Raw genomic sequence first — 26,859 nt, 5'->3', positions numbered from 1 at the left:
AAGCAGCTGTGATTCAGAGCTCAGGGCTCTCGTCAAGACTCCACTGCGCTGGATGAGACGGGAGCCCTAGCTAGAGCTAGCAATAAAACCCCTTTATGTTTTTGCATTGCTGTGGACCACTTATTCTCTGTTTTGGGGACTCGGACTTAAGGCATAACATAAAGCAATTTTGCTCCAACTTAAAAAAAAATATGAAAGAAAACTTGTTTATGGATTCGTTATAGAATTATAGGTTCTCTTTAAAATTTAGAAGAAAAGGAGAGTGTGGCATGAATTAAGAGAATAGCATGAAAACATATATATTACCATATGTAAAATAGCTTGCCAGTGGGAATTTACTATATGACACAAGGATCTCAGCCTAGTGCTCTGTGACAACCTGGGGCTGGAGCGGGGGGTTGGGGGGAGGATGGGGAGGGAGATTCAGGAGGAAGGGGACATATGTATGCTTGCGGCTGATTCATGTTGATGTATGGCAGAAACCAACACAATATAGCAAAGCAATTACCTTCCAAATAAAAATAAATTCAGAAGGAAATGGCATCCACCGTTGCTTTGAGAACCTCAGGTTCTGGGGTGGGATGGGGTGGAGATGGGAGTGGAGGGAGATTTCTAACTTCTACCCTAATTATCTCAGACCTGCATTGTTCACACCCATTCAGCTCAGCCAGCCTTTGCCTGCCCACTACACACAGCCCAAGGCTTCACAGTCTACTGGGCACAAGCACAGAGGGTCCTCTGGCAGAAGCTGATGAATTAGAAACGGCTTGAAGAAAGAGGTGGTGAGGACCTCCTGCATGGTCCAGGGGGTTAAGAATCCACCTGCCAATGCAGGGGACACCGGTTCAATCCCTGGTCTGGGAAGATTCTACATGCCAAAGGGCAGCTAAGCCCATATGCCACAACAACTGAGCCCATGCATCTAGAGCCTGTGCTCTGCAACAAGAGAAACCACCACAATGAGAAGCAACTAGAGAGTAGCCGCCACAACTAGAGGAAGCCTGTGTAGCAACAAAGATCCAGTGTAGCCAAAATTAAAAAAAAAAAAAAAGTTTCGTGATGAATCTCCAGTAGCCTACATCTGTGGTTGGATGAGCACAAGCTGGGGCTACAGACAGATAAGCAGCCAACCAGACCCAGAGACAGAGCAAGTAGGTCCTGTATCAGTGGTGCTATCAGAGTTAGTTTTGAAGAATTGGTGGAATTTTGATAAGGTAAGGAAGGGGTGGTGCAGGGGTGTGCTGGTCTGGAAAGAGGAAACATCTTGGAAGACAGTTAGGATGTAGATTTTAAAAAGCTCAAGGTCATTTCCAGTTCCACCACCACGGCCGCCATCACCGATCCCTGTCCCCCGGGAGCCTCATCTTTGCACTCTCTTTGACATCTCACCACCCCCTCTGTTCTGGGGGATCTCAGCAGGAGACAACGTGTGTGAAATCTCATGGTTTTTTCCCCATTATTTTTGCTATGTGTAAAACTGCCTGGAGATAGACAGCAGTGGGAAGCAAAGGTCAGAGGAATTAAACTATTTTCCCAGGAGAGGAGGAAGGGAATCAGGACATTAACCTGGGCCTCCCCCATCCCCTCCAGCTGTCAAATAAGGTGGCTGGTATCTGACTTATGTTCATAGACCCCTGAGTGAGATCAGCCTGGTTCATATCCCAGTTCTGATATTCACTGTGTGACCGTCCTTCCCCCGCACCCCCCACTGTGTGACCGTGAGCAAAGTACTTAACCTCTCTGTGCCCCCATTTCCACAGATGTAAGTGGAGCTAAAATACATACAACAGAGCTGTTGGGCAGATTAAAAAAGATCTTGCCTGTAAGGTGCTTCATATAATGCCTGCAGCAGAGGAAATGTATAAGCAGTAATTTTTGCTGTTACTGATCATTACTGATCACTCCTATCACTGATCATTACTGTTACCATCCGCTGTCTTTCATGAGTCTCCCTGAGAGCTCAGCTGGTAAAGAATCCACCTACAATGCAGGAGACCTAGGTTTGAGCCCTGGGTCAGAAAGACCCTTGGAGAAGGGACTGGTGACCCACTCCAGTATTCTTGCCTGGAGAATCCCACGGATGGAGGGCTACAGTCCGTGGGGTTGCAAAGAGTCAGACAAGACTTAGTGACTGAGCATGCAGGCACATCTCTCATTCAGTATCTGAATTTTAGAGTCTGCCAATTGGCTGACAGAGAAGGCAATGGCACCCCACTCCAGTACTCTTGCCTGGAAAATCCCATGGATGGAGGAGCCTGGTAGGCTGCAGTCCATGGGGTCACTGAGTTGGACACGACTGAGTGACTTCACTTTCACTTTCCACTTTCATGCATTGGAGAAGGAAATGGCAACCCACTCCAGTGTTCTTGCCTGGAGAATCCCAGGGACAGGGGAGCCTGGTGGGCTGCCGTCTATGCAGTCGCACAGAGTCGAACACGACTGAAGTGACTTAGTAGCAGCAGCCAGTTGGCTGGAGACCACATCTGAACCTCTTCCTTAATCCTATTCTCCTCCTTAGAAAAGCTGCTCTCACTCCATTTGCAGGCGTCACAAGAATTCTCTCGGCAACCTTGTGCCTCTGCTCAATGCTTGGAATTCTTCTATTAGCTCAGCTGTGACTGGGGTCTGGGAAAGCTCTGAGGACCCTCAGTTGTAGGGGTGGGGGCGTGCAGATACACATTAGAGAGGGTCTATCGAGCGGTGGAGGTGGGGGTTACGTAAGCAGCTTCCATACCCTGTTCCCCCTTCTCTTCCTGTGTGTAGCACAAAGAACTCCAGATAAAGAGCCTGTCTGCACCTTGGCTTAGGTGGGCTTTCTCGCGAGCTCACCCACGTGGGACATGAGAGCAGCGTGCTCACTGCATCCTAGACCTTCCCTGCCCTGCTCCTGGGGCCAGGTCCCCTCCATCCCTGACAGGTTCATTCAGGGACAGGGTGGTGACCAGGAGGAAGCTCAGGGCCACCCAGGACTTCCACCCACAAAGCCCAGCTCTCCTTGTGCAGTAACCCACCCTCGTCTTTCTTCCATGAGCACCAAGAGTTGATCCCCACACTTGTGGAATCTTGAGTGATGCTCATCTGCCCCATTCTCTTATTGTTCAGGTGGGAAAGTTCCTGGCATTCAGAACCAGCCCTTCCCTCCAACACTAAATTGTTTCCACATTAGAATCACCTTTGGAGTTTCAAAAACTCCAAAGTCACAGCCACTTGCTGGACCAGGGAAATCACGCTTTCTGGGGTTGGGCAGGCATCTGTGGCTTTTGTTTAGTTTCCCAAGAGGTTCCCAAGTGTGGGCAAGTTTGGAATCCACCATCCTTGCTGCCCCAAGAATCCCAATAAATGGCCACACATCAGGCTAAGTGCCTAAGTGTGGCGTACCCATCATGCCTCAGTGGTCCCTTTTCAATTTCTGACTTGACCATCAGGAGGGACTTACTCATGTAATAGTGAAAAGCTGTCACATATTGATCAAGTATAGTAAGGTTATATAGATGACGTGCTCACTAAAGTTTAAATAAATTAACATGCTTAGACAAATGTGCAAAGCCACGATCATTCCAATAACACATTAATGTCTTAGTTGTGTTTGTGAATAATAAAGGTAAATATTGAAGCTAATTAAAGACAGGCATGGTTTTTTTTTTACAAATAAGATTCTGGGAAGTAGAAATACACATTAAACCCCCTTAAAAATGTCAACATAAAGTATACAATATCTAAGCATTTCTGATGGAATTGCAACTACCTGCAAATTTTTCAATTTCTACTGAGCAATTAGATACACTGTTCTGTCATTTTTATCTAATTAATTACATCCTGCTCTCTGTGAAAAGAACACAAACAACTGTTCCATATTTATTTGATCCAATTATGCATATATAATTTTGGACACATGTTGCCTTTAGCAGAACTTGATTTCTTTGAATCTCAAATTCTGGGGTCAATTCATCCAGTCATTTATAGCAGTCTGGGTCCCAGACTCCTTTCAAGTCCATGTACTCAAATGAAAGCAATTTTTCACACAGTTTCTGGGAGCACCTGGACTCCCCAAGTTCCCTAGGTCCCCTGTAGAGTCCGGGGGCAGGGGCAGTGGAAATGAGGAAACAAGCCCAGAAGCTAAAGTGACTCTTGTTGTCAGTTGGGTCCACTACCAAGATTCAAATTCCCGTCTCTTGACCCTCTGGCCATTTTAGGAGAGACAAGCCCTGGGCCTCTTGGCCTGGGGTTCAAAGCCTGATTCTGCTTCCTGTTGGCTAGCAATGTGTGCAATTTACATCAGCCCTCACTGCAGCAGTTTCTGGGTCTGAAGACTTCCCCATTCGCTTGCCCCCTTGTTAGCATTACAGCCATGTTTAATGTGATTATTTACAAGTGAGGACAGAGATGAACAGGGTAGGTGAGTGCCCTAGGTCACCAGGCTGCTACGGGATGTGGCTCCAAAGCCTGTAGTCCCCACCCTGCATCCCCAGTTCCTCCTGCTCCTGACCAGCACCAGAGTAGAATACAGGAAGTCAGGAGCCAGTCTCAAGGAGGAGCAGCCTTCAAGCTCAAGTTCAACACGGCCAACCAGCTCTCTCCTACAGAGGAAGGATCAGTGAGAGGACCAGGAGGGACAAGGAGGTCAGTGTTTTTTGGAAGAGGATGGAGTGACCCAGATGCAGTGAGGCCAGCCTGGGGGAGGGGAGGGGCTGCTGCCAGGGCGGCCTGGCCTCTGGCTCCCACCCAAGGGGTCGCAGAAACAGCCGGCGGCAGCAGCACAGGCTGAGGGAGGAGGCAGGGGCCGGGCTTCCTGGATGTCCAGTCACAGGTACTGGGCAGCAGCCCTGGGCTGAGGAATCTGAAAACGCCTCCCTTCCTAGGCTGTGGGCCCCGTTGCCAGAACACTTTCAGTTTCGTTTCTCTGCCTGCAAGAACTGAAACTTGAAACCGACAGACTCCGGAGACCAGAACATGGAGGGAGCATTCCAGGTGTGCAGGAACTGGTAAGAAGTCGCTTTCCCTGGTGGCCGACCTGAGGCTGGCTGGTGAGAGGGGCAGAGAGGATAAGTCTGTTTCTAAAGTGAAGAGGAAAGGGTCTGTGTGCCCAGGAAGGCCAGGGTGGGCCCCTGCGGTAGGAAGGGGTAAACTGAGGAGATGCCAGTGAGGGAGGCTCAGGGTTGGCAGACATCCCTGAACCCAGCCCCACCTCCAGGTACTGAAGACTTTCTGGGACAGTTCTACAGCCAAACAGCCAGGCTAACCATCCCTGCTGGACTACTCCTATTTTTCAGACCTTGGGTCCTAATTTGTATGCTGTTCATACCAGTCTTTGAAAGAAAGAGGCTCAGGCAGATTGTCTGGGATCATTCCCACTCCCACCTTTGGAGGGAGCTGTGGAGCAGGGTGAGGGGATAGAGCAGAGGTCCCAGACCACACCTCTAAATCATGGGGACCCAACCCCTTGAGGCACCTCACTCTCGAAGCTCCCTACCTGTGACAGGAACCAGGGGGATCCTTCCCCAAGGCCTTTCTCCAGCCAAACCCTCCTAGCTGTCTGGTGTTTGCACCAGCTCAGGAAAAAAGCTGAGGTGCCAGGCCAGGCAGAGGAGTACGAAGAGAGGAAGGGAGACTTTCCTGGTGGTCCAGTGATTAAGAATCCATGCTTCCCAGAGTAGAAGAGTTTTGTATACATATATATAAGTAATATAATATATATTATGTATTATTTATATAATTATATTATTATGTATTTATAAAGAAATATATAATGTATTTATATTTATTATATATTAAGAATAATTTATATGCATTAGATATGTATAATATATGTATTAGTATAATATAGTATATATATGTATGTATAGTATATAGGGTATATATGTATTAGAAAACTTACAAGTTTTTGCCTGACTAAAATGTGACATTTTGATTCCACTTGCTTGACTTAGTATAAATAGAATGCTATTTCTAATTTTAAAAAATAGATAAGCAACAAAGGTTTACTGTATAGCACAGGGAACTATAGTCAATATCTTGTAATAACCTATAATGGAAAATAATCTGAAAATAATATATATATTGGGTTTCCCTGGTGTCTCAGACAGTAAAGAATCTGCCTGGCCATGCAAAAGACACGGGTTTGATCCCTGAGTCGGGAAGATCCCCTGGAGAAGGGAATGGCAACCCACTCCAATATTCTTGCCTGAGAAATCCCGTGGGCAGAGGAACCTGGGGGGCTACTGTCCATGGGGTCGCAAAGAGTCGGACACAGCTGAGCAACTAAACCTCAGCCTTCCACATTGCAGGCAGATTCTTTACCATCTGAGCCACCAGGGAAGCCCAGGCTAGAAGCCAAAAACACAGTCATATGCTTTTGACACAAAGGATCATAAATCAGAATGACATACTGGCGTTTTACAAAAAGTTCACCAAGGATACCTGCCTAGTCCAGGTGAGCACGCAGAGTACTGAGCAAGCAGTGAGTCACTGTGACTGAGCACAGAGCTGAGAGAAAACACTATTCTTTTCATTTATATTCCTGGCATCAGAAGAAAGAGAAAAAGAAACGGTTGAGCAGGCTCTTCCATCGATGAGGGGCTCTGGTTAATGTGTAGGACAAATGCACAATGTACATGAGCAAGGGAGGAGCCCCAAACACACCGAGAGTTTTATCTTTAAATTGTTCTTGTCCTGCCTTAAAATATAAATTTTATTTCATCAGCCACAATCAAGACAATGAAACTATTCATTACCTCCCAAAGGTTTCTCTTGTCCCTTTGTAATTGCTCCCTCCTGCTCCTTCTTACCCACCGTGCTCACCCTGGGCAACATAAGAGCTTTGCAGAGCATCCTTACCATTATGTCATGATTCAGCATTGTTCTGATTTGAGATCAACATGGGGAAGGCGAGGCAGGTGGTCTCATCATCATATTTTCAGTGCTTGCGGCCTTGGAAGATCTTCATCCAGGAGCCCCGGGCATAAAATATGGCTCCATGCTTTATACCATGAAATAAACCTGCTTTTCCTCCTTCTTGATCCTGCAGCAAAAGAAAGGTGGCCTCCAACCACCTGGCCCTCCATGAGGCCCACTGTCTGATGTTTCTGGTCCTCTGCCCAGAGTGCAAGGAACCCGTCTTGCAGCATGAGATGGAAGAACACCGCCAGGGCGGGCACCAGCAGGTGGGGAGGCAGATTGGGGGATGGAGGTGGAGGGGCAGGGTCCTCTCTGCAGCCCGTCCCATGGCTGCCTGCCGTGGGCAAGTCCCTCAGCCCCAGCGCCCAGCCCCCTGTGCAAAGTGGAAAGGGTAGATAATCCTGCCCTTCCTGCACTGCCACCTGGGCTTCCCTGGTGGCCCAGATGGTAAAGAAACTACCTGCAATGCAGGAGACCTGGGTTCCATCCCTGGGTCAGGAAGATTCAAGGGAATGGCAACTCACTCCAGTATTCTGGCCTGGAGAATCCCATGGACAGAGGAGCCTGGTGGATTACAGTCCATGGGGTCACAAAGAGTCGGACACGACTGAGCTACTAACACTTCTTTCCTGTACTGCATTGAGTAGACCCTGGTTTCCCATTCCCAATCCTTTCCCTACAGGTGTATGAGGTTGGCCAAGCCTAGGGGTCCCTGTTTTGGGAAAAGTAAAATGTTCTTTTGAGATGTGTCGAGAGGAGAGACAGGAAAGGGGAGCTTGGAAGGCAGTCACGGCCAAGGTTGGTCAAGCCAACCTTTCTCTCCAGCTGTTTCTGGAGCTCCTCAAGCTCAGGCATCCATCTCAGCCATCCATCTCAGCTCAGAGGGTCCCACAGATGCGTCCCTGAGCTCAAGGTTGGTGCTGCAGGCAGATGAGGGTGCCTGATTCCTGCCCCCAGGTGCTCACAGACCCACCCCGACACACAGGCCAGGGTGGGACTCAAGCACCTCCCTCCGCATTTAGGTGGGATGTGCCATGTGTCAGCAGAGCCTGCCAAAGCACTCGCTGGAGAGTCACGAGGTAAGGGACAGGTGTGATTTCTTCTACCAAGCCCAGGAGGAGGGGAGGGGGCCGGTCATAAAGCTCTCCCCTCCCACCCCCAGCTCTCTCTTCTCTCCCAAGCAGGCCTGGAACTAGCTTATCCCAGTGACACAGGGCCTCCTGCCCCGGCCCCTCTTGCCAGGGTCCAAGAGAGCTCATGTTCCCCTCGTGAGGAGAGGCCCCCCTCCCACAACTCTCTCCCACCCCCCACCCCTCAGTCTTTCCCACTTGCTTTCTCTTACTGGCTTCAGTCCCCTCCATGGGAAAAAAGCTCCTAGCCCCAAGGCAACTGCAGTCACTGCAGGCCAGTGACTATGCCCGTCCCGCCGGCCTCCCCACAGGCCGAAGAATGCCAGGAGCGCCCGGTTGAGTGCCAGTTCTGCCAGCTGGCCGTGCGCCTGAACAAGGTGGACCTCCACGAGCACCACTGCGGCCGGCAGACGGAGCTCTGCCCAGACTGCGGCCAGCACGTCATGCTCCGCATGCTGGCTCAGCACAGAGAAGTGTGTCAGCGTGAGCAGCCCCGGCTCCAGAAAGGTGAGGATCGTGAGCTCTCGGCGGGACGGGTGACGAGGGATGACAGATGGGCGTGTCTCTAAGTCACCTGGCTAGTCTAGTTCCAGAGTGGCCTTCTTGCGCACCTGCTGTGTCTTGAAATTACTGGTCCAGAGAAAAGCAAATACCATATATTAATGCATAAATATGGAATCTAAAAAATAGTACTAATGAACCTATTTACAGAGAAGGGAGACTCCGGCATAGAGTCGGACTGGTGGACACAGCAGGGGAAGGACAGCATAGGACAAACTGAGAAAGTAGCATTAACATATATACACTGTGTGCGTGCGTGCTAAGTCGCCTCAGTCATGTCCGACTCTTCGCAACCCCATGGACTGTAGCTCACCAGGCTCCTCTGTCCATGGGATTCTCCAGGCAAGAATACTGGAGTGGGTTGCCATACCCTCTGTTCTAGGGGATCTTCCCAACCCAGGGAATCGAACCCACATCTCTTATGTCTCCTGCCTTGGCAGGCAGGTTCTTTACCCCAAGGGCCACCTGGGAAGCCCCATATGTACGCTAAGGGAAATTGTTCAGTCATGTCTGACTCTTTGCGACCCCATAGGCTAGAGCCTACCAGGCTCCTCCATCCATGGAATTTTCCAGGCAAGAGTACTGGAGTGGGTTGCCATTTCCTTCTCCAGGGGATCTTCCTGACCCAGGGATCAAACCTGGGTCTTCCGCATTGCAGGCAGACGCTTTTACCATCTGAGCCACCTTAACACCCTCATATACACACTACCAAGTATAAAATAGATAACTATAAGGAAGCTGCTGTATTATGCAGGGGGCCCAGCCTAGTGCTCTGTGACAACCTAGAGGGTTGGAATGGGGTGTGGAGGGAGGTTCAAGAAGGAGGGGATGAACATATAAATATGACTGATTTGAGTTGTTGTGTGGCAGAGGCCAACACAATATTGTAAAGCAATTTTCTTCCAGTAAAAAGCATTTTTTTTTAAATTTATAAAGATAAATGACAGATCCAGGGAGCCAAGAAGCCAGGGGTTGGGGAGCTGGGAGCTACACAGATGAGTGCAGAGGCAATGGGGTCCTCCCAGATGGGAGGCTTCCTCTGAACTCCTCCAGCGTGGCTCCAGCCTGGCAGAGACCTACCTGAATCCTTGCAGAGATGAGAAACGTCTGCAGAGTGAAACAGGGGCTTGCTAGAGGCAGAAACCAGACAGGATCCCCAAGTTTCCTGACTCAAAATCGGAAACTTTCCCAAAAGATCCAGGTGTAACTCCTGATCTTTGGGCCTATGTGTTGGCCACCTGGTGCCATAGCATGCTCTCTTTACCCAGTTACCTCTTCAGGAAGTGTTTACAGAGAACACGAGCCAAACACATCTCCTCACTGGTTGTGACAACAGTAGCATGGGGACAGAGCTGAAAATCCCCTGGGTGGTAAGTCTCTCTAGGTAAACAATTTTATCAAAATCGGCAAATGAAAAACTGGGGTGCTTAAGATTCAAGTACATTTCCAGCAGGTCTGGGTTTCAACATAGCCAACAAACAACTCTTCAGCACAACTTTGTCAACACAACACAACTTCAACAAGATAGCACTACTGCAACAAGACAATACAACTTCATCAACACAACAGAACTTCATCAACACAACTTTGACGACACAACTTCAACAAGACTGCACAGCTTCAACAACAGCACAACTTCAACAAGACAGTGCAAGTTTATCAACACAACACGACTTCAACAAGACAGCACAACACAGCTTCAACACAATCAACAAAGATGTGTGCAATTAACTCCTCATCTGATCACAGAACTCGGAAATGGCTAAACTGAACGAGCAGTCAGGTTGAACAGGACTGGCATCTGTGGTAACAGCTCCTTCCATCGCCTTGGAAACCAGTCCTGCTCCAGGAAAACATCTCTTCATCAATGCTGTGTGCTGCCCCAAGGGCACTTCTACGATTTAATGGAAATAATGTGGGCGATTCCTGTTGTGGGTGGTCCATGTGGCCAAGGACCCTGGCAGTGCAGGACGCTCATGGCAGACTCGGGGCAGTTGTGGGGCAGCCGGGCTGGCCATTGTCAAGGGCAATCATTTGTGCTGTTGCTTCTGTGCTTTTTCAGGGAAGAGCATTCCAGCTCCTGAAAGCAACATCTGCTGTCATTATTGCAACCAAATGATTCCAGGAAATAAGTATTTCCACCATCTGGTGAGTAGAAATTTGTCATTGTCTAATGATGCCAATAGCCAGTCCATATTCCAAAAAGTATGATATGAACTCTGGATTCTTTCTGAAATTCATTCATTTTATTTATTTACTTATTGGGTGCACTGGATCTTCATCGTAGCCTCCATCTCAGGCTTCTCATTGCTGTGACATCTCTTGTTGCCAAACACGGGCTCTAGATGTGTGGACTTCAGTAGCTGTGGCGCCCGGGCTTAGTCGCTCCCTGGCACCTGGGGTCGTTCTGGACCAGAGATTGAACCTGTGTCCTCTGCGTTGGCAGGTGGATTCTTAACTACTGGACCACCTGGGAAGACTTGAATAGTAGATTCTGGGTCCAGTTTTACACAGCATGAATATTAAGAGGTTCCCATATTTTGTTTTGCTTTGTTCAAAAAAGGACATCGTGAACTGCTTTAGGCTCATTTAGCACAAGTAATTGGATTCCAATCATGCCAGCCCTTCAGGGAGCCTCCCTGACCAATCCAGCTATCACTGATCACCTCTGAGGGCCTGGAAATTGCAACTTAGGCCTAAATAGGCTCTGCTTTGTTATTCTCTATCCCATGTCCCTGGTGGCTCAGATGGTAAAGAATCCACCTGCAATGTGGGAGACCTGGATTTGATCCCTGGGTTGGGAAGCTCCCCTGGAGGAAGGCATGGCAACCTACTCCAGTATTTTTGCCTGGAGAATCCCCATGGACAGAGGAGCCTGGTTGTATAGAGTTGCAAAGAGTCAGACACGACTGAGCAACTAAGCACAGCACAGCACATGCCATATGGAAGTCTTCTCTATTAGGCTGTGAGCTTCCACAAAAAAGTTAATAACTTTCTCCATCTTCCCACAGTGAAGCTGATATCAGGGCTGGGTACCAAAAGGAGGACTCTGAATGGGTGTAATGATGTGATGGATTGATTGATTGCTTTTGCCTGGGAAAATTCACAGGCTCCTCCCTCCATCACTCTAAGAATCTTTTAGCGCATTAATCAGGCCAAGCTGCTCCCCTCTTCTACAGGATGGAGCATTTTCTCTGGGGGAATCTCCCCAAAGCATCTCTCCAAAGAACTCACTTCCTTCTTCATGGATGGCATACTGTTTGTCCTTTCTTTGCCCTTCAATCCAGAGAACAATGAATATGAGAACTAAAGAAATCCTAGAGATGATCTAGGTCTTTTTGTTTATTGTGGACCATACACATAAAATGTACTGTTGGTGACATTTAGTGCATTTTAATATGAATACTTGACTTAAAATCTAAATCACAGTCCCTACCCTCCACAAAAACAATATATGGATTTGAAAACATGTTGAGTGATTCTCTATTTCCACCTTTTACATATTAATAAATGCTGTGGAATTTAGTTTCACCTGGTTTTTGTACTATCCTCTTTAGTCATTATTATTACTGTCACTTTATTAAATTCATGCCTGCTTGGATATACTCACACGTTTACCTTTCTCTTTGCTGACGTTCTTTCTTTTTAAAATGTTTTACGGATTTATTTTGGCTGCACTGGGTCTTAGTTGCGGCATGTGGAATCTTTATTGCAGTGTGAGGGCTTCTCTCTAGTGGGCTCCAGAGTGTGCGAGGTCAGTAGCTGAAGTGCACTGTGGCATGTGGGATCTTAGCTCCCTAATCAGGGATCAAACTCGAGTCCCCTGCATTGCAAGGCAGATTCTTACACTGTACCACCAGGGAAGTCATGAATCCCAAGCTTTCTTGAATCCCAAGCTTTCCTTCTGGGCAAGATTTCTGTCATCCTGAAATACATGTCTGGGTATCTTTAGTTGTCTGCACAGTTACTTCCTTTATTCTGCATCCTTGAATGCTAGTTTAATTGGATTTCAAATTCTACATTAACCTTTATTTTCTCTTAGCATTCTGAAGCATTTCCACCATCTTCCCACCTCTGTGATTGCTGTTGACAAGTCTGCTCTCAGTGTAGCTGCTGGTCCTTCGCCAATAGCCATTTTCTTTGCTGGATTTCAAGATCCTCTTTGCTTTGGATCTTCTGTGGTTTCAGCGTATCCAAGAGATTTATTTTTATTCATCCTGCTTTGGACAATAGGCTCAGATGTGTTTTTTGTTTGTTTCCTCTCTCTCTTCTTCAGAATTTATCAATTTCTAGTCCAAGGTAGACAAGCTTTCTTGTCATTTCCCTTTCCAGTTACTCAATTTTTGTCTCTTAGCCACCATAGTTCAGACTTCAAGGTTCCCAGCTTCGTGCAGGGAAAGGGGACTCTTCCAATTTCACACATCATGAAATGTGTGGATGGGACTTTTCTCTCATCCAAGCTCTTAGTCATGAGATTGACCCCACAGTCTCCTCCTGAAGGCTTACCTCATGTGCTTAACAGGTAGGTCTTCTTTCCTGGAACATGAGTTTGCTTGCTTCCTTGCAAAGTCAGCTCAATGAACATTTGTCATATTATATCCAGCATTTCTAAAGTGTTTGGAGTGGGAAATTTTCAGGTTAGTTCACCTACTATATTGTCCACCATTAAAGCTGAGGTCATTTTTAAATCTGATGCTTGACTCACCCTTGCAGGATAGATGCCGTCGAGTCTCAGGTGCTGTGACACCTTCTCCAGCGGGGAAATCAGAAATTCCTCCTTCATCCCCTTTGAGCCGGGCTGCTGTAGACCAGACTTCCAAGGCAGAGAAAGATGTCCGTCCAAAGCTGAAAAATAGACACAGAGCTCCCTTTCTTTCTGAAAAGTCAACAAGGCAAGCACCACGAGGCACAAACAAAACCACGAATCTGTCTTTGGAGTCCAATGGCAAGCTCAGAGCCTCCTCTCCTGTAGAAGATGAGACAGCCTATGACATCCTGAGGAGGTGTTCTCAGTGTGGTATCCTACTTCCCCTGCCAACCCTAAACCACCACCAGGTACCCAGCCTCTGTTCTCTCCATAACCCGCCTGTGAGCCACTGGGACAGTGTTTAAAGGAATGCAAGTCCTGCGAGATGCCCTCAGACAACACTATCTCCCCTTTCTCTGTGTGTCCGGATCTACTCCCAGCACTTATCACCTCTTTATATATGTTCATCACCTCCCATTTCTGATGGCAGAGCCAATCTCTCTTCTCTATCTCCAGTTCCCAGCCCAGTTCCTGACCACAGCAAACGCTCCCAAACCATGGAACAAACAAATGAATAGAGGCATCCAGTCTAGCTCTCTCATGGCGTAGATAAGGCAACTGCAGTCCAGAGATCAGAGCCTTGGTCAAGATCCTAAGTCAGTTGGTATCTTGTCTCTAGCAGATTAAGGTTTACCTCTAGTAGCTCAGGATTTGCAGCTTCAATAACCTGATTTTTCACATCCTAGATTATTTTCCAATAAAGAAGAATTAGTATTAGAGGTAGTTAACAATTATGCACCAGTTACAATACAAAGCAGGGCTTCCCCAGTGGCTCAGCTGGTAAAGAACCTGGCTGCCAACGCGGGAGATGCAAGAGCCGCGGGTTTGATCCCTCAGTCAGGAAGATCCCCTGGAGAAGGAAATGGTCAACCGCTCCAGTATTCTTGCCTGGAAAATTCCATGGACCAGGGAGCCTGAGGGGCTACAGTCCAGCGGGTGGCAAAGCTCTTTACAAATGGTTAATCATTATAAACATCAGGAAGGTATTTTACCCCTACCTTATCGATAAGGAAACTAAACAGAAAGGTCGAGTGGCTTCCCCAGGATTTCACAATTAGAGAGTGACAGAATCCAGCCAGGTATACATGTGGATGTAGTTCCAAAGCTTATGCTCTCAAGCCCCATAAAGGATGTCTCACTTTAAAATATTTTCATTATTTGATGTTTTTCAAAATAGAAAAGTTACTGTTGTTGTTCAGTAGCTAAGTCGTGTCCAACTCGTTGCAGCCCCTTGAAAGGCAGCACACCAGGCTCCCCTGTCCTTCACTATCTCCCGGAATTTGCTAGTACTAGATACTAGATTTTGTTGTAACCATTTGACATGATACCATACAAACAAACATAAAGATAAAGCTAATCCACCCCCACCCCCACGCCACCTCCCAAGTCCCATGCCATGAGGTACTAGTTTCAGCCTCCAGATGGGTGTCCTTCCAAAACGTCACCTCTGTTCACAAAAACCTGGGGTTTGAATTGGTTTCAAACATGGGGTTTGAATTGGTTTTCTTCCCCCATATATCATCTTCCTAGACTCATGACTCCACCATTTGCCTTTTTTGCTGAATATATGACGCACACTCCTTACAAAGAAGTAGACCTAAATCTTGTTCCTTCTAACTTTGTTAAGCATCTCTATATGCACACAAGCACACAATTTTACCAAGCTGAGTGAATTTCATACTTGCTGAGGGTATTAGTGCCATATTCCCTTGCCTCCTACAACTGAGATTTCCTTTCATACTTCTCTCTATCCTTAATGATGGGCTTGCTGAATTTAGCAAAGAAAAATTCATTACTTGGGACAAAAATAACTACAAAATAATTTCATGGGACATACTAATACTAAGAAAAATTCTTTGTCTCTCTAAAATTAAAATCTAACTGGACAGACTGTATTTTATCTGGCAACTCTGTTATATAACTGCATACACACACACATACACACACACACATTTGGAGTCCAATTGTACACACTGCTTGTATAGGATTCATCAATAACCAATAATAAGAAGGGCATCCCTCCAAGTCAAATGATGTTGCCCCTCCTTTTTCTTTTTTTAATGTTGTAAGAGTCCATGAGGACCTCCTAGTGGCTCAGATGGTAGAGTCTGCCTGCAATGTGGGAGAGTTGGTTTTAATCCCTGGGTTGGGAAGATCCCCTGGAGAATGGAATGGCAACCCACTCCAGTATTGTTGCCTGGAAAATCCCGTGGACAGAGGAGCCTGGCAGGCTACTGTCCATGGGGCTGCAAAGGGCTGGACACGACTGAGCAACTCTCACTCACACACACGAGTCCATGGTGTGCTGTGTTGTGCTTAGCGGCTCAGTTGAGTCCGACTCTGCGACCCCATGGATCGTAGCCCACCAGGTTCCTCTGTCCATGGAGCTTCTCCAGGCAAGAATACTGGAATGGGTTGCCATTCTCTTCTCCAGGTGATCTTCCCAATCCAGGGACTGAACCCAGGTCTCCCGCATTAGAGGAGGATTCTTTACCATCTGAGCCCCCAGGGAAGCCACAGCGTGGGTACCCTCTAATCTGTTCGTTCACCCTCCTGATGACGACAGTCCTCTATTAAACGCTGTCCCAGACCTCCCATAGACCCCTCCCAGTTCACTGGCCTCCCTTTTCTTCTCTTTTTTCTTTTCTAAGTTCTTATTGGCGTACAGTTGCCTTACAACATTGTGTTAATTTCTGCTGTACAGCAAAGTGAGTCAGTTATGCGTATACATGTTGACTCTTTTTTAGGTTCTTTTCCCATATAGGTCATTACAGAGTACTGAGTAGAGTTCTCTGTGCTATACAGTAAGTTATCATTAGTCGTCTCTTTTATACATTGTTGTTGTTTTTTAGTCACTAAAAGAAATGTGGAAGTGTTAGTCACTCAGTTGTGTCCAACTCTTTGAGACCCCATGGACTGTAGCCCGCCAGGCTCCTCTGTCCATGGGATTCTCCAGGCAAGAGTACTGGAGTGGGTTGCTATCTCCTTCTCCAGGGGATCTTCCCCACCCAGGATCGAACCCATATCTCGTGCATTGCAGGCAGAATCTTTACCACTGAACCACCTGGGAAGCCATAGTAGTGTATATATGTCAATCCCAGTCTCTCAGTTCATCCTACCCTCCTCTCCCCACACCCCAACCCCATTTGGTATCCACAAATTTCTTCTCTACATCTGGGTCTCTATTTTTGCTTTGCAAATACATTCATCTCTACCTATGACTTTTCTATGCCATCTACAGCTCAGGGTCCCTGCTCCAGGAACTGGGGATAGGTTTAACCAGCGATATCCCAGGAACTAACACTTCTCACCTTATACACCTTGAACTTTTAAAATATCCTTTTCTTTAGGAGAAATGCCGGCGGTTAGCTTCATCAAAAGGAAAACAAGTGAGAAGTTCCAGCTAGCTTTGGGAAAGGTACAACAGATTTTGAAGATTTTGTTTTTACAGTTTTTTCTGTTTGCTTTCTGTGCTAGAGGTTTTATTCACTGGGTTTCTTTCTTGCTGAAGAAAAGGTTTGGATCTTAACTATTTTCCTCCTTTTGAACAGAGATGGTTGGTCTGCCCAAGAGCTACATCTAAACCAGGAGGAAAAGAGAATGCCAACTCTTCTGCCTGAGAATTCTGATCAAGCATCTAGGCCCAACCCAGCCTGGACACCTTGGGAAATCCAGCTTTATCTCTGAAGAATAAAAAAGATCTTCCCGAAACCCTGTCCTCCACCTTTCTTTAGATTTTTGACAGGTTTTCCAGGGCCAGGGGCGGGTGGGTGGGGAAGCAGCAGCTAGGACGACATGGGAAGGGGAGTGGCAGAAAATGAGAGAAAGGAAGAGAAAAATGAGGTTGGGTGATGGGGGCAGCTAGGTAATGCACGAAGAGGTGCCAGTGGAGGCTGCTGGCAGGGGGAGCAGCTGGGAGACACCCAGAGAAGCAGCCCCCTCCATGCAAGTAGCACAGCCCTAACTGTCTGCCTGGCCTGTGGGGAGACCGGTTAGGGTACCAGCTCCCACCAGGGAGGACAAAGCCCAGGACAGTGGGTGCTTGGGTGCACACCCACCCACCAAAAACTGCAGAAGGGTGACCTTTCTCAAGCTTTGTCGGGTTGGCTGAGTCAGGTTTGCTTAAGGCCTTCTTTGGGTCCTGGCGTCTCAGAAGGTAACGAATCCGCCTGCAGGGCAGGAGATTGAGGTTCCATCCCTGGGTTGGGAAGATGCCCTGGAGACAGCCATGCAACCCACTCCAGGATTCTTGCCTCGAGAATCCCATGGACAGAGGAGCCTGGCGGGCTACAGTCCACAGCCGCAAAGAGTCAGAAGCGGCTTAGAGACCAACACTAAGGCTGGGCTGACAGGGGCTTAGGCTTCCCAGAGAGCGTCCCCGACAATGGACAGGAACCGGGGCTGGATCCGGACAGGAAAGGTGGCGAACGATCGGGCCTGCACAACCCAAGTCCTGGGCAGAACCACTTCCCAGCGTGCAGAGGGGCCGGGCAGGGGGCAGGGGCTGTGGGGCCCAGCCTCCTGCCTCCCCTCCCCGTGGCCAGGGCGCCTCCCCGGCCGTCTGCGGGGTGGGGGCACCTAGTCTGGCCCCTCGAGCTGCGCAATCACCCCGGCTTTGGGCCCCGCGGCCGTGGGCATGATCAGACCCCCGCAGGTGGCGGCGCGTCACAGAGGCGGCAGGCCTCTGGGCCTCTAGCCTCGGCCCGGCCGCGGGCGGCGGAGTTGGTGTCGGAGCGGAGGCGGCGCGGGCGGAGCAGGCCTGGCGCTCGCGGTCCCTGCAGCCGGAGAAGCGGGGCCCGCGAACGGTAACGCGCGCGACGGGGTGGGCGCCTCTCCTCACCCGCCGCCCCCGGGAGGCTCCTGGGCCCTCTCCACATCCCCGGGTGATGGAACACCCAAGTGTCCTCCCAGGCTTGGCAGCTGTGTGACGTTGTGAACCCAGCCTACGCTCCCGCGTCTGGGTTCGAATCCTGCGCCCCACTTACCCATCTCATTTTCCTAACCGTCCAACACCTGTTTCCCCATTCGTAAATACCTTCCTTATAGGGATGTTATTTAGAAGCACGTTGGCACCAACTTTCTGACAGCAGCAAACACTTGAGTAACATTTACTATATGCCGGCCACTGTTCTAGTGTTTTCCATCTCAGTCCATTTAATCCCCCCAACACTGGGAGAAAGGAACAGTTATCCATATCAACAGATGTGGAGGGGATTCCCAGGTGATGTTAGTAGTAAAGAATCCACCTGCCCGTACAGGAGACACAAAAGACGCAGATTCGATCCCTCGGTGGGGAAGATCGCCTAGAGCAGGAAATGGCAACCCACTCCAGTATTCTTGCCTGGAATATCCCATGGACAGAGGAGCCTGATGGGCTACAGTCCATGGAGCCACAGAGAGTCTGGACTCAACAGAAAACACACACACAAAGTTACATAGTGCAGGTAACAACCAGAATTTAACCCACTAATCTACACTGCCTCTTGAGGGGTAGCATAGGTTCCAGGTAATGATATGACTTTTGGAAGGCTTGCAACATCATTCCCAACTCACCAAAGTTCTTCCAGGCCCACCCTATGGTTTAAAGTGTCTGATAACTATTCTGACCCCCCATTCACTTTCACTTTTCACTTTCACGCATTGGAGAAGGAAATGGCAACCCACTCCAGTGTTCTTGCCTAGAGAATCCTAGGGACGGGGAAGCCTGGTGAGCTGCCGTCTATGGGGTCGCACAGAGTCAGACACGACTGAAGCGACTTAGCAGCAGCAGCAGCTTTTTCCTTTTCTTTTCTTTCCTTGGCAGCACTGTGAGGTTTCTGAGATCTTAGTTCCCTGTCCAGGGATGGAAACCCTGCAGTGGAAACCAGGAGTCAACCACTGGACCACCATGGAATTCCCTGGTTTTAGCTTTTCTTGGAGAAGCAAGAGAAGGCAGTGGCAACCCACTCCAGTACTTTCCTGCATTGGAGAAGGAAATGGCAACCCACTCCAGTGTTCTTGCCTGGAGAATCCCAGGGACGGGGGAGCCTGGTGGGCTGCCGTCTATGGGGTCGCACAGAGTTGGACACGACTGAAGCGACTTAGCAGCAGCAGCAACAGCAGCTATTCTTGTTCACCTCTTAGGGCTTCCCTGGTAGCTCAGCTGATAAAGAATCATCTCCAATACAGGAGACCCCAGTCCAATTCCTGGGTTGGGAAGATCCACTGGAGAAGGGGTAGGCTACCCACTCCAGTATTCTTGGGCTTCCCAGATGGCTCAGGTGGTAAAGAATCTGCCTGCGATGGAGGAGACCTAGGTTCGATCCCTGGGTTATAGGTTCCTTGCTCTATGCTAAGTGCTGTGGGGTCCCCTAGCGCCAGACAGTTTATATGTGAATAAAGACACACTCTTTTTTCTTCATTAGTTAAAAAACTTCCTCAAAAGAAGAATGAGGCTGTTCCTCATTCCAAAGAGTGTGTGGGCTTCATAGAAAAGAAAGGCTTTGACGCTGAAAGGGGAAAAAGAAGGGGGTGGGCTGAACCCACCAGAGCCCTGTATCCTGGGTGGGGATAGGCTGCTACCAGTTTCCATGCAGAGGCCTATCTGGGTGGGAGATGGGAGGGCCAGCTGGAGGAAGGGGCCAAATTGTTCAGTACGTGATGATGGGGTAGTGAGGATAAAGGCATGGAGGAAACCTACAGGATCTCGTTTGAGGATGCTCTTCACCACTGTGGTGTTGGGGAGAGCTGGAAGAGGCCCGGGGGCCCCTCCTGCGAGAATGAATAGGAGACTATCAACCACTGGGTCTACTCAGGTGACAGGCGCAGTGTGAGATGTACACAGGGCAACATGAATGGTGCTTACAGACATGGAACACACATTTGGCAAGCACACGCACAAACGAAACGAAGCACATCAGACACACTGGAATAGCTGCCTCTGGTGGGGAACGGTGAAGTGGGACATTGAGTTAAAAGGGAATAAATGGGCTTCCCTCGTGGTGCAGACAGTAAAGAATCTGCCTGCAATGCAGGAGACGCAGGTTCGATCTCTAGGTGAGGAAGATCCTCTGGAGAAGGGAGTGGCTACTCACTCCAGCATTCTTGCCTGGAGAATCCCATGGACAGAGGAGCTTGGCGGGCTATAGTCCATGGGGGTCACACAGAGTCATAAAATCAAAGAGAGTTCTTGCACAGACAAATGTCTGTCCTGAACTGAAAATTATGATTAACTTGTCCCTCTGCATCCAAGGCCTGAAAAGTAGAGGCAGGAAAAAAGTACAAGAGAAAGTAAGAAAGCCCAGGTCTAGCCTGGGGCCTATTACTAACTTGCCTGTGACCACAGGCAGGCCCCTTCACCTCTCTGTTCCTAGTTTCCATCTGTTAAAAAAAAAAAAATTCAATTCTCAGGCCTCTTCCAGCTCTGAGTTTTTATGAGCCACAATGAATAAAAAAGTCAATAGAAGCTTTGTGGAGCCATGGGGCTTAAACCTTAAAAACGGAGAGTTGGGGAGAAGCAGAGAAAAGGAGGGTAGTTTTCAGGCAGGGGAAACTTTGAAAGCAAAGCCATGAAGATTACAGCACGTGACTGAAAAGCCTGACCGAGGGCTCAGTGTATCTGGTAGGGCCTTGGCCCAGTTCTTCCCTGGGGCTCCCTAGCTTGACGGGGGTACCACCTGCAATTCAATCAAGTCAGAGACCTTCCAGTCTTCCCATTTCTCTGTTCACCAGTTGCCAGATCATGTCCACTAAAAAACTCACAATTCACCCCGATTCCCACTATCATGCTGCCCTAGTCCCAGGCTTCAAGCCTGGACTCCGCTCTAGAACATCCTTCCTCCACTCCCCCAGAGTATTCTTTCTTTACCTCAAGACTGCCCACAGCACTTCTGGGCATGCGATCCTTAGACCTGCCCTGATGTCAGCGAGGTTCTCCACCTTTGTTCTGCGGCTGTGCCTTTTGAATAGAGACATATGTGTGCACGACTAGTTGCTTCAGTCGTGTCCGACTTTTTGCGACCCCATGGACTGTAGCCCGCCAGGCTCCTCTGTCCATGGGATTCTCCAGGCAAGAGTACTGGAGTGGGTTGCCATGCCTTCCTCCAGGGGATCTTCCTGATCCAGGGATCGAACCCATGTCTCTTATGTCCCTGCAATGGCAGGAGAGTTCTTTACCACTGGCATCACCTGGGAAGCCCTGAGTAGAGACACAGCCATCAGCAGTGTCGCTCAACACAGTGATTCATCCAGAGAAGATGTCAGAATTCCTCTAGGACACAGTCTTTATCACATCATTTAGAGCATCTTGAATGATGCCCTTGAGCCTGCACCTCCCACTGCCCCAGATCCAGGTTCATCACTCCTTGCCTGTCACAAATTAAGCTTCAAGCAACTGTTAATTCCCTGAATATGAACACATCACATATGCTCGCATCCTGTGGCTTCGCCCATCGTGTTCCCTCTTCCTGGAGTATACCAGATCCTCCACCACCCACCCATCTGCTTTGCACACACATATCCACCCTGCAAACCTCAGCTCAGATGCCACCTCCTCCAAGCAGCCCTCTCTACTACTTCTCACCCAGAAAGAATTGATCATGCTTTGTTTGTGCTACCCTGCACCGTGAATGGGCTTCCCAGGTGGCTCAGTGGGTGAAGAATCCTTCTGTCAATGCAGGAGATGCAAGAGGTGCAGATTCGATTCCTGGGTCGGGAAGATCCCCTGGAGGAGGAAGTGGCAATCCACCCCAGTTTTCTTGCCTGGAGAATCCCATGGACAGAGGAGCCTGGTGGGCTACAGTCCATGGAGTTGCAAAGAGTCGGACACGACTGAGCAACTGAGCAGAGGCAGAGGCACCACGAATATACCTGAGCCTTTTCTCGTCTCCCACAGTGTTGTAACTGAGTCCTGGTCTGTGTCCCCACTAGACCCCTGCTGGGCTGTGAATCCTTGCGGGTGTACACTGTATGGTTTATTTATCTTTGTCCCCCATGCACCAGCCCAGTACTGACACATGGGGCCACAGAGCAAGTTCATTGCATTAGGTTTAATATGTGTTTGGCAGGTAATGGTCTTCCTTTTTACTCCCCACAGAAAACAAGTGATTGCTTTTCTTTCCTCATTTTTGGAAGCCCTGCCCACCACGCAGCTGCAGTGGACATCCTGATTCCCCGATGGACGAAGAAGACCAACTGATCCAGCCTCAAGACCAGAGCTGCTGGGCCACCCTGCCCGATGTGTGCCTGCGTCGTGTCTTCTGGTGGCTGGGAGACAGGGACAGGTCCAGAGCGGCCCTTGTCTGCAGGAAGTGGAACCAGACGATGTATTCGGCTGACCTCTGGCGATACAGGACCATCACGTTCAGTGGGAGACCTTCCAGGGTACATGCATCCGAATTCGAGTCAGCCCTTTGGTATGTTAAGAAATTTGGTCGTTACCTGGAGCACCTGGAGATCAAATTCCTGAATCCTTACAACGCTGTCCTGACCAAGAAGTTCCAGGTCACCATGCGAGGCCTCCTCTCATGTCTGGGCAAGAGTAACAACCGTCTGAAATCTTTCTCCATCCAGCATCTCGAGTTGGACCGCCTGGTCTGGAGGAACAGCATCAGGAGCTCATTCATGAAAAGCTTGAGCTTCTTCTTGAAGAAGATGGGCAAACACCTGAACTATCTCAGCCTGAAGGGGGCCAGGCTCACCACGGAACAAGGCTGCCACATCCTCAACGCCCTGAGCTACTTAAGGAACGGGAGCACGGTGACGGAGCTCAACATCGAGGACTACTTCAGCCACCACCTCGCCGTCTACAGCAGTCCCCAGTTCAACAAGACCATGGCCACGTTCCACAGCCTGGTGTCCCTGACCCTCAACTACAACTGCATCTCTGACGAGCTGCTGGAAAACCTGTGCGACAACAACCCCGGCACCCTCCGGACCATGAACATCAAGTGCCACATTCACGACCCCCACGGGCAGGTCATCTGGGGCATGTCTTGGGCCAGGCTGGCGAGGCACGCCACCAGCCTGAAGGTCAACTTCTTCTTTGAGCGGGTCATGAAGTACGAGCACTTGGCCCGGATCCTCTTGCAGGAGATCCCCATCAGGAGCATCAGTCTGAGAAGCTGCTATTTCAGCGACCCCGACTGGTCCATGAGACCCACCCTGACGGACCTCCTGCCCACCTTTCGGCACACTCTGCAGGTAGGTACGACCGGAGGGCCAGGAGGCCGGGGAGGAGTGGCCGCCCCTCTGGTTCCTCCTGCCTGCTCTCAAAAGGTGAAAGACCCTGTGGACTGTAGCCTCCCACGCTCCTCTGTCCATGGGATTCTCCAGGCAAGAATACTAGAGTGAGTTGCCATTTCCTTCTCTGGGGGATCTTCCCAACCCAGGGATCGAACCCGGGTCTCCTGCAATGCAAGCAGCTTCTTTACCATCTGAGCCACCAGGGAAGCCTTAAGTTGAGATTCTGAGAAAGGTCACCAAACTACGCCTCCCCTGGTCCCCAAGACCACAGCAGAGGACAAAAGCTACTGCTCGCTTCTGGTACATGAAACCCACTCTTGGGTGACTGTCCACCAGGGAAAGCGCCTATATCCCTGGCTCAGAACTCTGAAGTCCAAGCATGCAGGTGCCTCCCCTGGTGACCAGAAGGTCGGCAGCCCCTTCCACTCATCCACCTGACACAGCAGCACACAGGACACAGTGAGACTCCAAACCAGACAAAAAAACAGACTTGACCCAAGTTACCGAGGAGCTCAGAGGCGTGGGCTCTTCTCTAATCTGGCAGCTCCCCATCTATAAAATCAGCATCATTTTGTCCCCTTAGCAGGGACCTCACAGTCTTCTCAAGTGGCTCAGCGGTAAAGAATCCATGACTGCCAATGGAGGAGATGCAGGTTTGATTCCTGGGTTGGGAAGATCCCCTGCAGAAGGGCATGACAACCCACTCTGGTATTCTTGTCTGGAGAATCCCATGGACAGAGGAGCCTGGAGGGCTACAGTCCAGGGGATCACAAAGAGTCAAACACAACTGAGCGACTGAATAACAAGGACCTCACACAAGGCTGTGAGCATGGATATACGGGGGTATATATACCACCACTGGGACTTTCCTGGTGGTCCTGTCGCTAAGCCTCCACAATCCCAGTGCAGGGAACGCAGCTTCGATCCATGGTCAGGGAACTAGGTCCCATATGATGCAACTAAGGGTTTGCATGCCACAACTAAGACCCAGTGCAGTCAGGTAAATTAATTAATTTATACCACTTAATAAACTTATAATTATATAACAAATAAATGATAAATTAATAAGCTTATTAATAAATTTATAAATTAAGAAACACCAATACTTACAGTGAGGGATGACAAAGTGTGAAGAGGTCATTTATGCTCACACAGCCCTGAAGTGGGCAGGCAGACATCATACTACCTTTTGGTGTTGCCCATAGTCACCTGGCCAGTCCACTGCAGGGCCAGGAAGACCACTTTGGTCTCCAGATTCTAGGTACATTTCCTCAAAACTCCAAGTTTTGGAAACTTGGATGAGATCACTTGCATTCCCAAATCCCTTCCTCTGACAACTGCGTGTCCAGTGTCCCTTATCTAAGGCACTGGAGGGGACTTCCCCAGTGGGCCAGTGGCTGAGACTCCGCTTCTACTGCAGGAAGCATGGGTTCCAGCCCTGGTCCTGATAAGGGAAACTAGGCTCCCGTGTGCCGCAAGGCATGGACAATAAATAAATAAAACACTTGGACTACCACGGCCACCAGGCCAGTGTTGGATCATGAAAGTGCTGTGAAATGATCCAGCTAAGTCCCAGCATCTCTGTTCACGTCGTCTGCCCCATTGGTGCTTTTCCAGAAACTAACTTTTGAATTCAACAACAACCATGAGTCTCTGGATGAAGAGCTGCACCTCCTCATCTTATCCTGCAGGAAGTTGTTTTATTTCAAAATCTGGGCTTTCCTGGATGTTAAGTTTGTGGAGAGGATCCTAAAGAGCCGGGAGGAAGGGCAGTGTGCCCTGCGCACACTCAAGGTAAGAGCACCCCAGGGTGGGTTCCACCAAGGGCAGGGGCACAGGGGCTTCTGGGGGGGCAGGTGTCCAGTCCTGGGATGAAGGTCAGGGTGGAGGCAGGGCATGGGGGTTGGATGTCTCACAAGTCTGTCCCTTCTGTGAAATTGCTAATTTCCAAGGGAATCTGGAGCTTAGGATTAATAATTAGTAGTAATCATCCTCAGCATTGATAGTTGGGGTTGGGCTTTTCCTGATTCTGCCAACAATTGTATGGGTTCCTCATTTGGATGGTCTTTGGGGCCTGGGTGATGTAGTCACAGGGTGCGTGTGTGCAGATGTGTTTCTCTGTCAGCACAGGTGAGAATTTATACAAACAGATATGAGACGAATGAAGAGGACAGGACACTGCGGGAAATTTACAGGAAGTACAGAAAGCTGATCGATTCAGAGCTTAACTATTTTGTCATCGCTTACCCCATGATGTAACCAGCGCTCTCCAGAGAAAGAAAACCAGGAGCACTTTGAACCTGACAATCCGGTCCTCATAGAATGACACTTGGGGCATCCCCTACTCCACCCCTTTTCCTCCTCTCCCTCCTTGTTTGCTGGCTTCACACCAACGTGACACCCCAGCAATGCCTAGGACGTCATGCGAAGACCCCAGGTGACTTTAAAGTGCTATCTTTGCCAGCTATCCAGGGGTGATTTCTCTTTTTTGTGGTTTGGTTTTGCTTTTTGATTCTCAGTCAGCCATGGAGCTGAAAGCCCAAAGCCACTCAGCAGGTTCTTACTCAGGGACCCTGGCTTTTGCTGACCTTGCTCCCGAAAAGGTGCCAGGGAGGAAACAGAGCCAAGATTTCCATCGACTATCAGTGTCAGCTCAGAAAGGCTTTTGTTGTTGTTGTTGTTGAACAAGATTTGTTCATTTATTTTTAATCTTTGGTTACACCCTGCAGCATGTGAGATCTTATTTCTCTGACCAGGCATCGAACCCGTACTCTTTGCATTAGAAGGCAGAGTCTTAACCATTGGACCGCCAGGGAGGTCCCCCAGAAACGCTTTCTATCCTGGCTGACCTTCATGTCAGAGCCTCCTGCCACTGAAGCTGGCCAGGCCTGATCTCAGATGAATGAAATCAGCCAGCAGGTCCTCCAGCGAAGCAGGGAGATTCCCACATGTAGACAGAGCCGCTCAGAGCCAGAACTCCTTCCCACAGGAGCTCAGCTCCTAATCTGTTGGTGTTATGGACTCAGATCTCCCATATCTGCTTTTCTGGTTCCCCTGTGTTTTCCCCATCCAGACAGCGTGGTGCTCAGCCTATTACGAAAGCTCAGTTCTCATGTGGGGCTGAACCAGAAGTGACCATGACCTTCATAGTCCCAAAGCATCTGTAATGTCCTGGAGAAATGTCCCTGACACAATGCTAAGTGAAAAAGGCATGACACAAAACTGTGTTTAGTGTTAATACCAATC

General features: G+C 49.1%; 2 protein-coding genes across 3 annotated transcripts; both read left to right on the top strand.

Moving 5' to 3' along the window:
* Positions 1-4,258: 4,258 nt before the first annotated feature.
* Positions 4,259-17,103, top strand: XAF1 (XIAP associated factor 1). Of its 2 annotated transcripts, XM_069542782.1 has the most exons (9): positions 4,259-4,620; positions 4,860-4,982; positions 7,025-7,160; positions 7,917-7,973; positions 8,336-8,531; positions 10,648-10,733; positions 13,299-13,640; positions 16,743-16,810; positions 16,944-17,103. In XM_069542782.1, the coding sequence occupies exons 2-8, from the start codon at positions 4,951-4,953 to the stop codon at positions 16,797-16,799; spliced, it is 906 nt and encodes a 301-aa protein (XP_069398883.1). In that variant the 5' UTR covers positions 4,259-4,620; positions 4,860-4,950; the 3' UTR covers positions 16,800-16,810; positions 16,944-17,103. The 2 variants fall into 2 exon arrangements, with proteins under 2 accessions (XP_069398883.1, XP_069398884.1); XM_069542783.1 differs by lacking the exon at positions 7,025-7,160 and having other exon boundaries at positions 4,506-4,620.
* Positions 17,104-22,545: 5,442 nt separating this feature from the next.
* Positions 22,546-26,081, top strand: FBXO39 (F-box protein 39). The gene is made up of 3 exons (XM_069542398.1): positions 22,546-23,571; positions 25,231-25,407; positions 25,744-26,081. Exons 1-3 carry the CDS (start codon positions 22,546-22,548, stop codon positions 25,870-25,872), a joined length of 1,332 nt encoding a protein of 443 aa, XP_069398499.1. The 3' UTR covers positions 25,873-26,081.
* Positions 26,082-26,859: the final 778 nt, after the last annotated feature.

This window comes from Ovis canadensis, chromosome 11 (assembly GCF_042477335.2).
Source record: "Ovis canadensis isolate MfBH-ARS-UI-01 breed Bighorn chromosome 11, ARS-UI_OviCan_v2, whole genome shotgun sequence".
NCBI classification, from domain to species: domain Eukaryota; kingdom Metazoa; phylum Chordata; class Mammalia; order Artiodactyla; family Bovidae; genus Ovis; species Ovis canadensis.
Note: the sequence above shows the minus strand (reverse complement) of the source record. Positions and strands in the feature narration are given on the sequence as shown.

Bases quoted from the DNA above. Each gene is read 5' to 3' on its own strand.
- XAF1 (XM_069542782.1), top strand. From the start codon at position 4,951: ATGGAGGGAGCATTCCAGGTGTGCAGGAACTG. The intron at 7,974-8,335 runs GTAAGGGACAGG...GCCTCCCCACAG, and splicing joins ACTCGCTGGAGAGTCACGAG to GCCGAAGAATGCCAGGAGCG. The intron at 13,641-16,742 runs GTACCCAGCCTC...CCTTTTCTTTAG, and splicing joins CAACCCTAAACCACCACCAG to GAGAAATGCCGGCGGTTAGC.
- FBXO39 (XM_069542398.1), top strand. From the start codon at position 22,546: ATGGACGAAGAAGACCAACTGATCCAGCCTCAAGACCAGAGCTGCTGG. The intron at 23,572-25,230 runs GTAGGTACGACC...GTGCTTTTCCAG, and splicing joins CCTTTCGGCACACTCTGCAG to AAACTAACTTTTGAATTCAA. The intron at 25,408-25,743 runs GTAAGAGCACCC...CTGTCAGCACAG, and splicing joins GTGCCCTGCGCACACTCAAG to GTGAGAATTTATACAAACAG.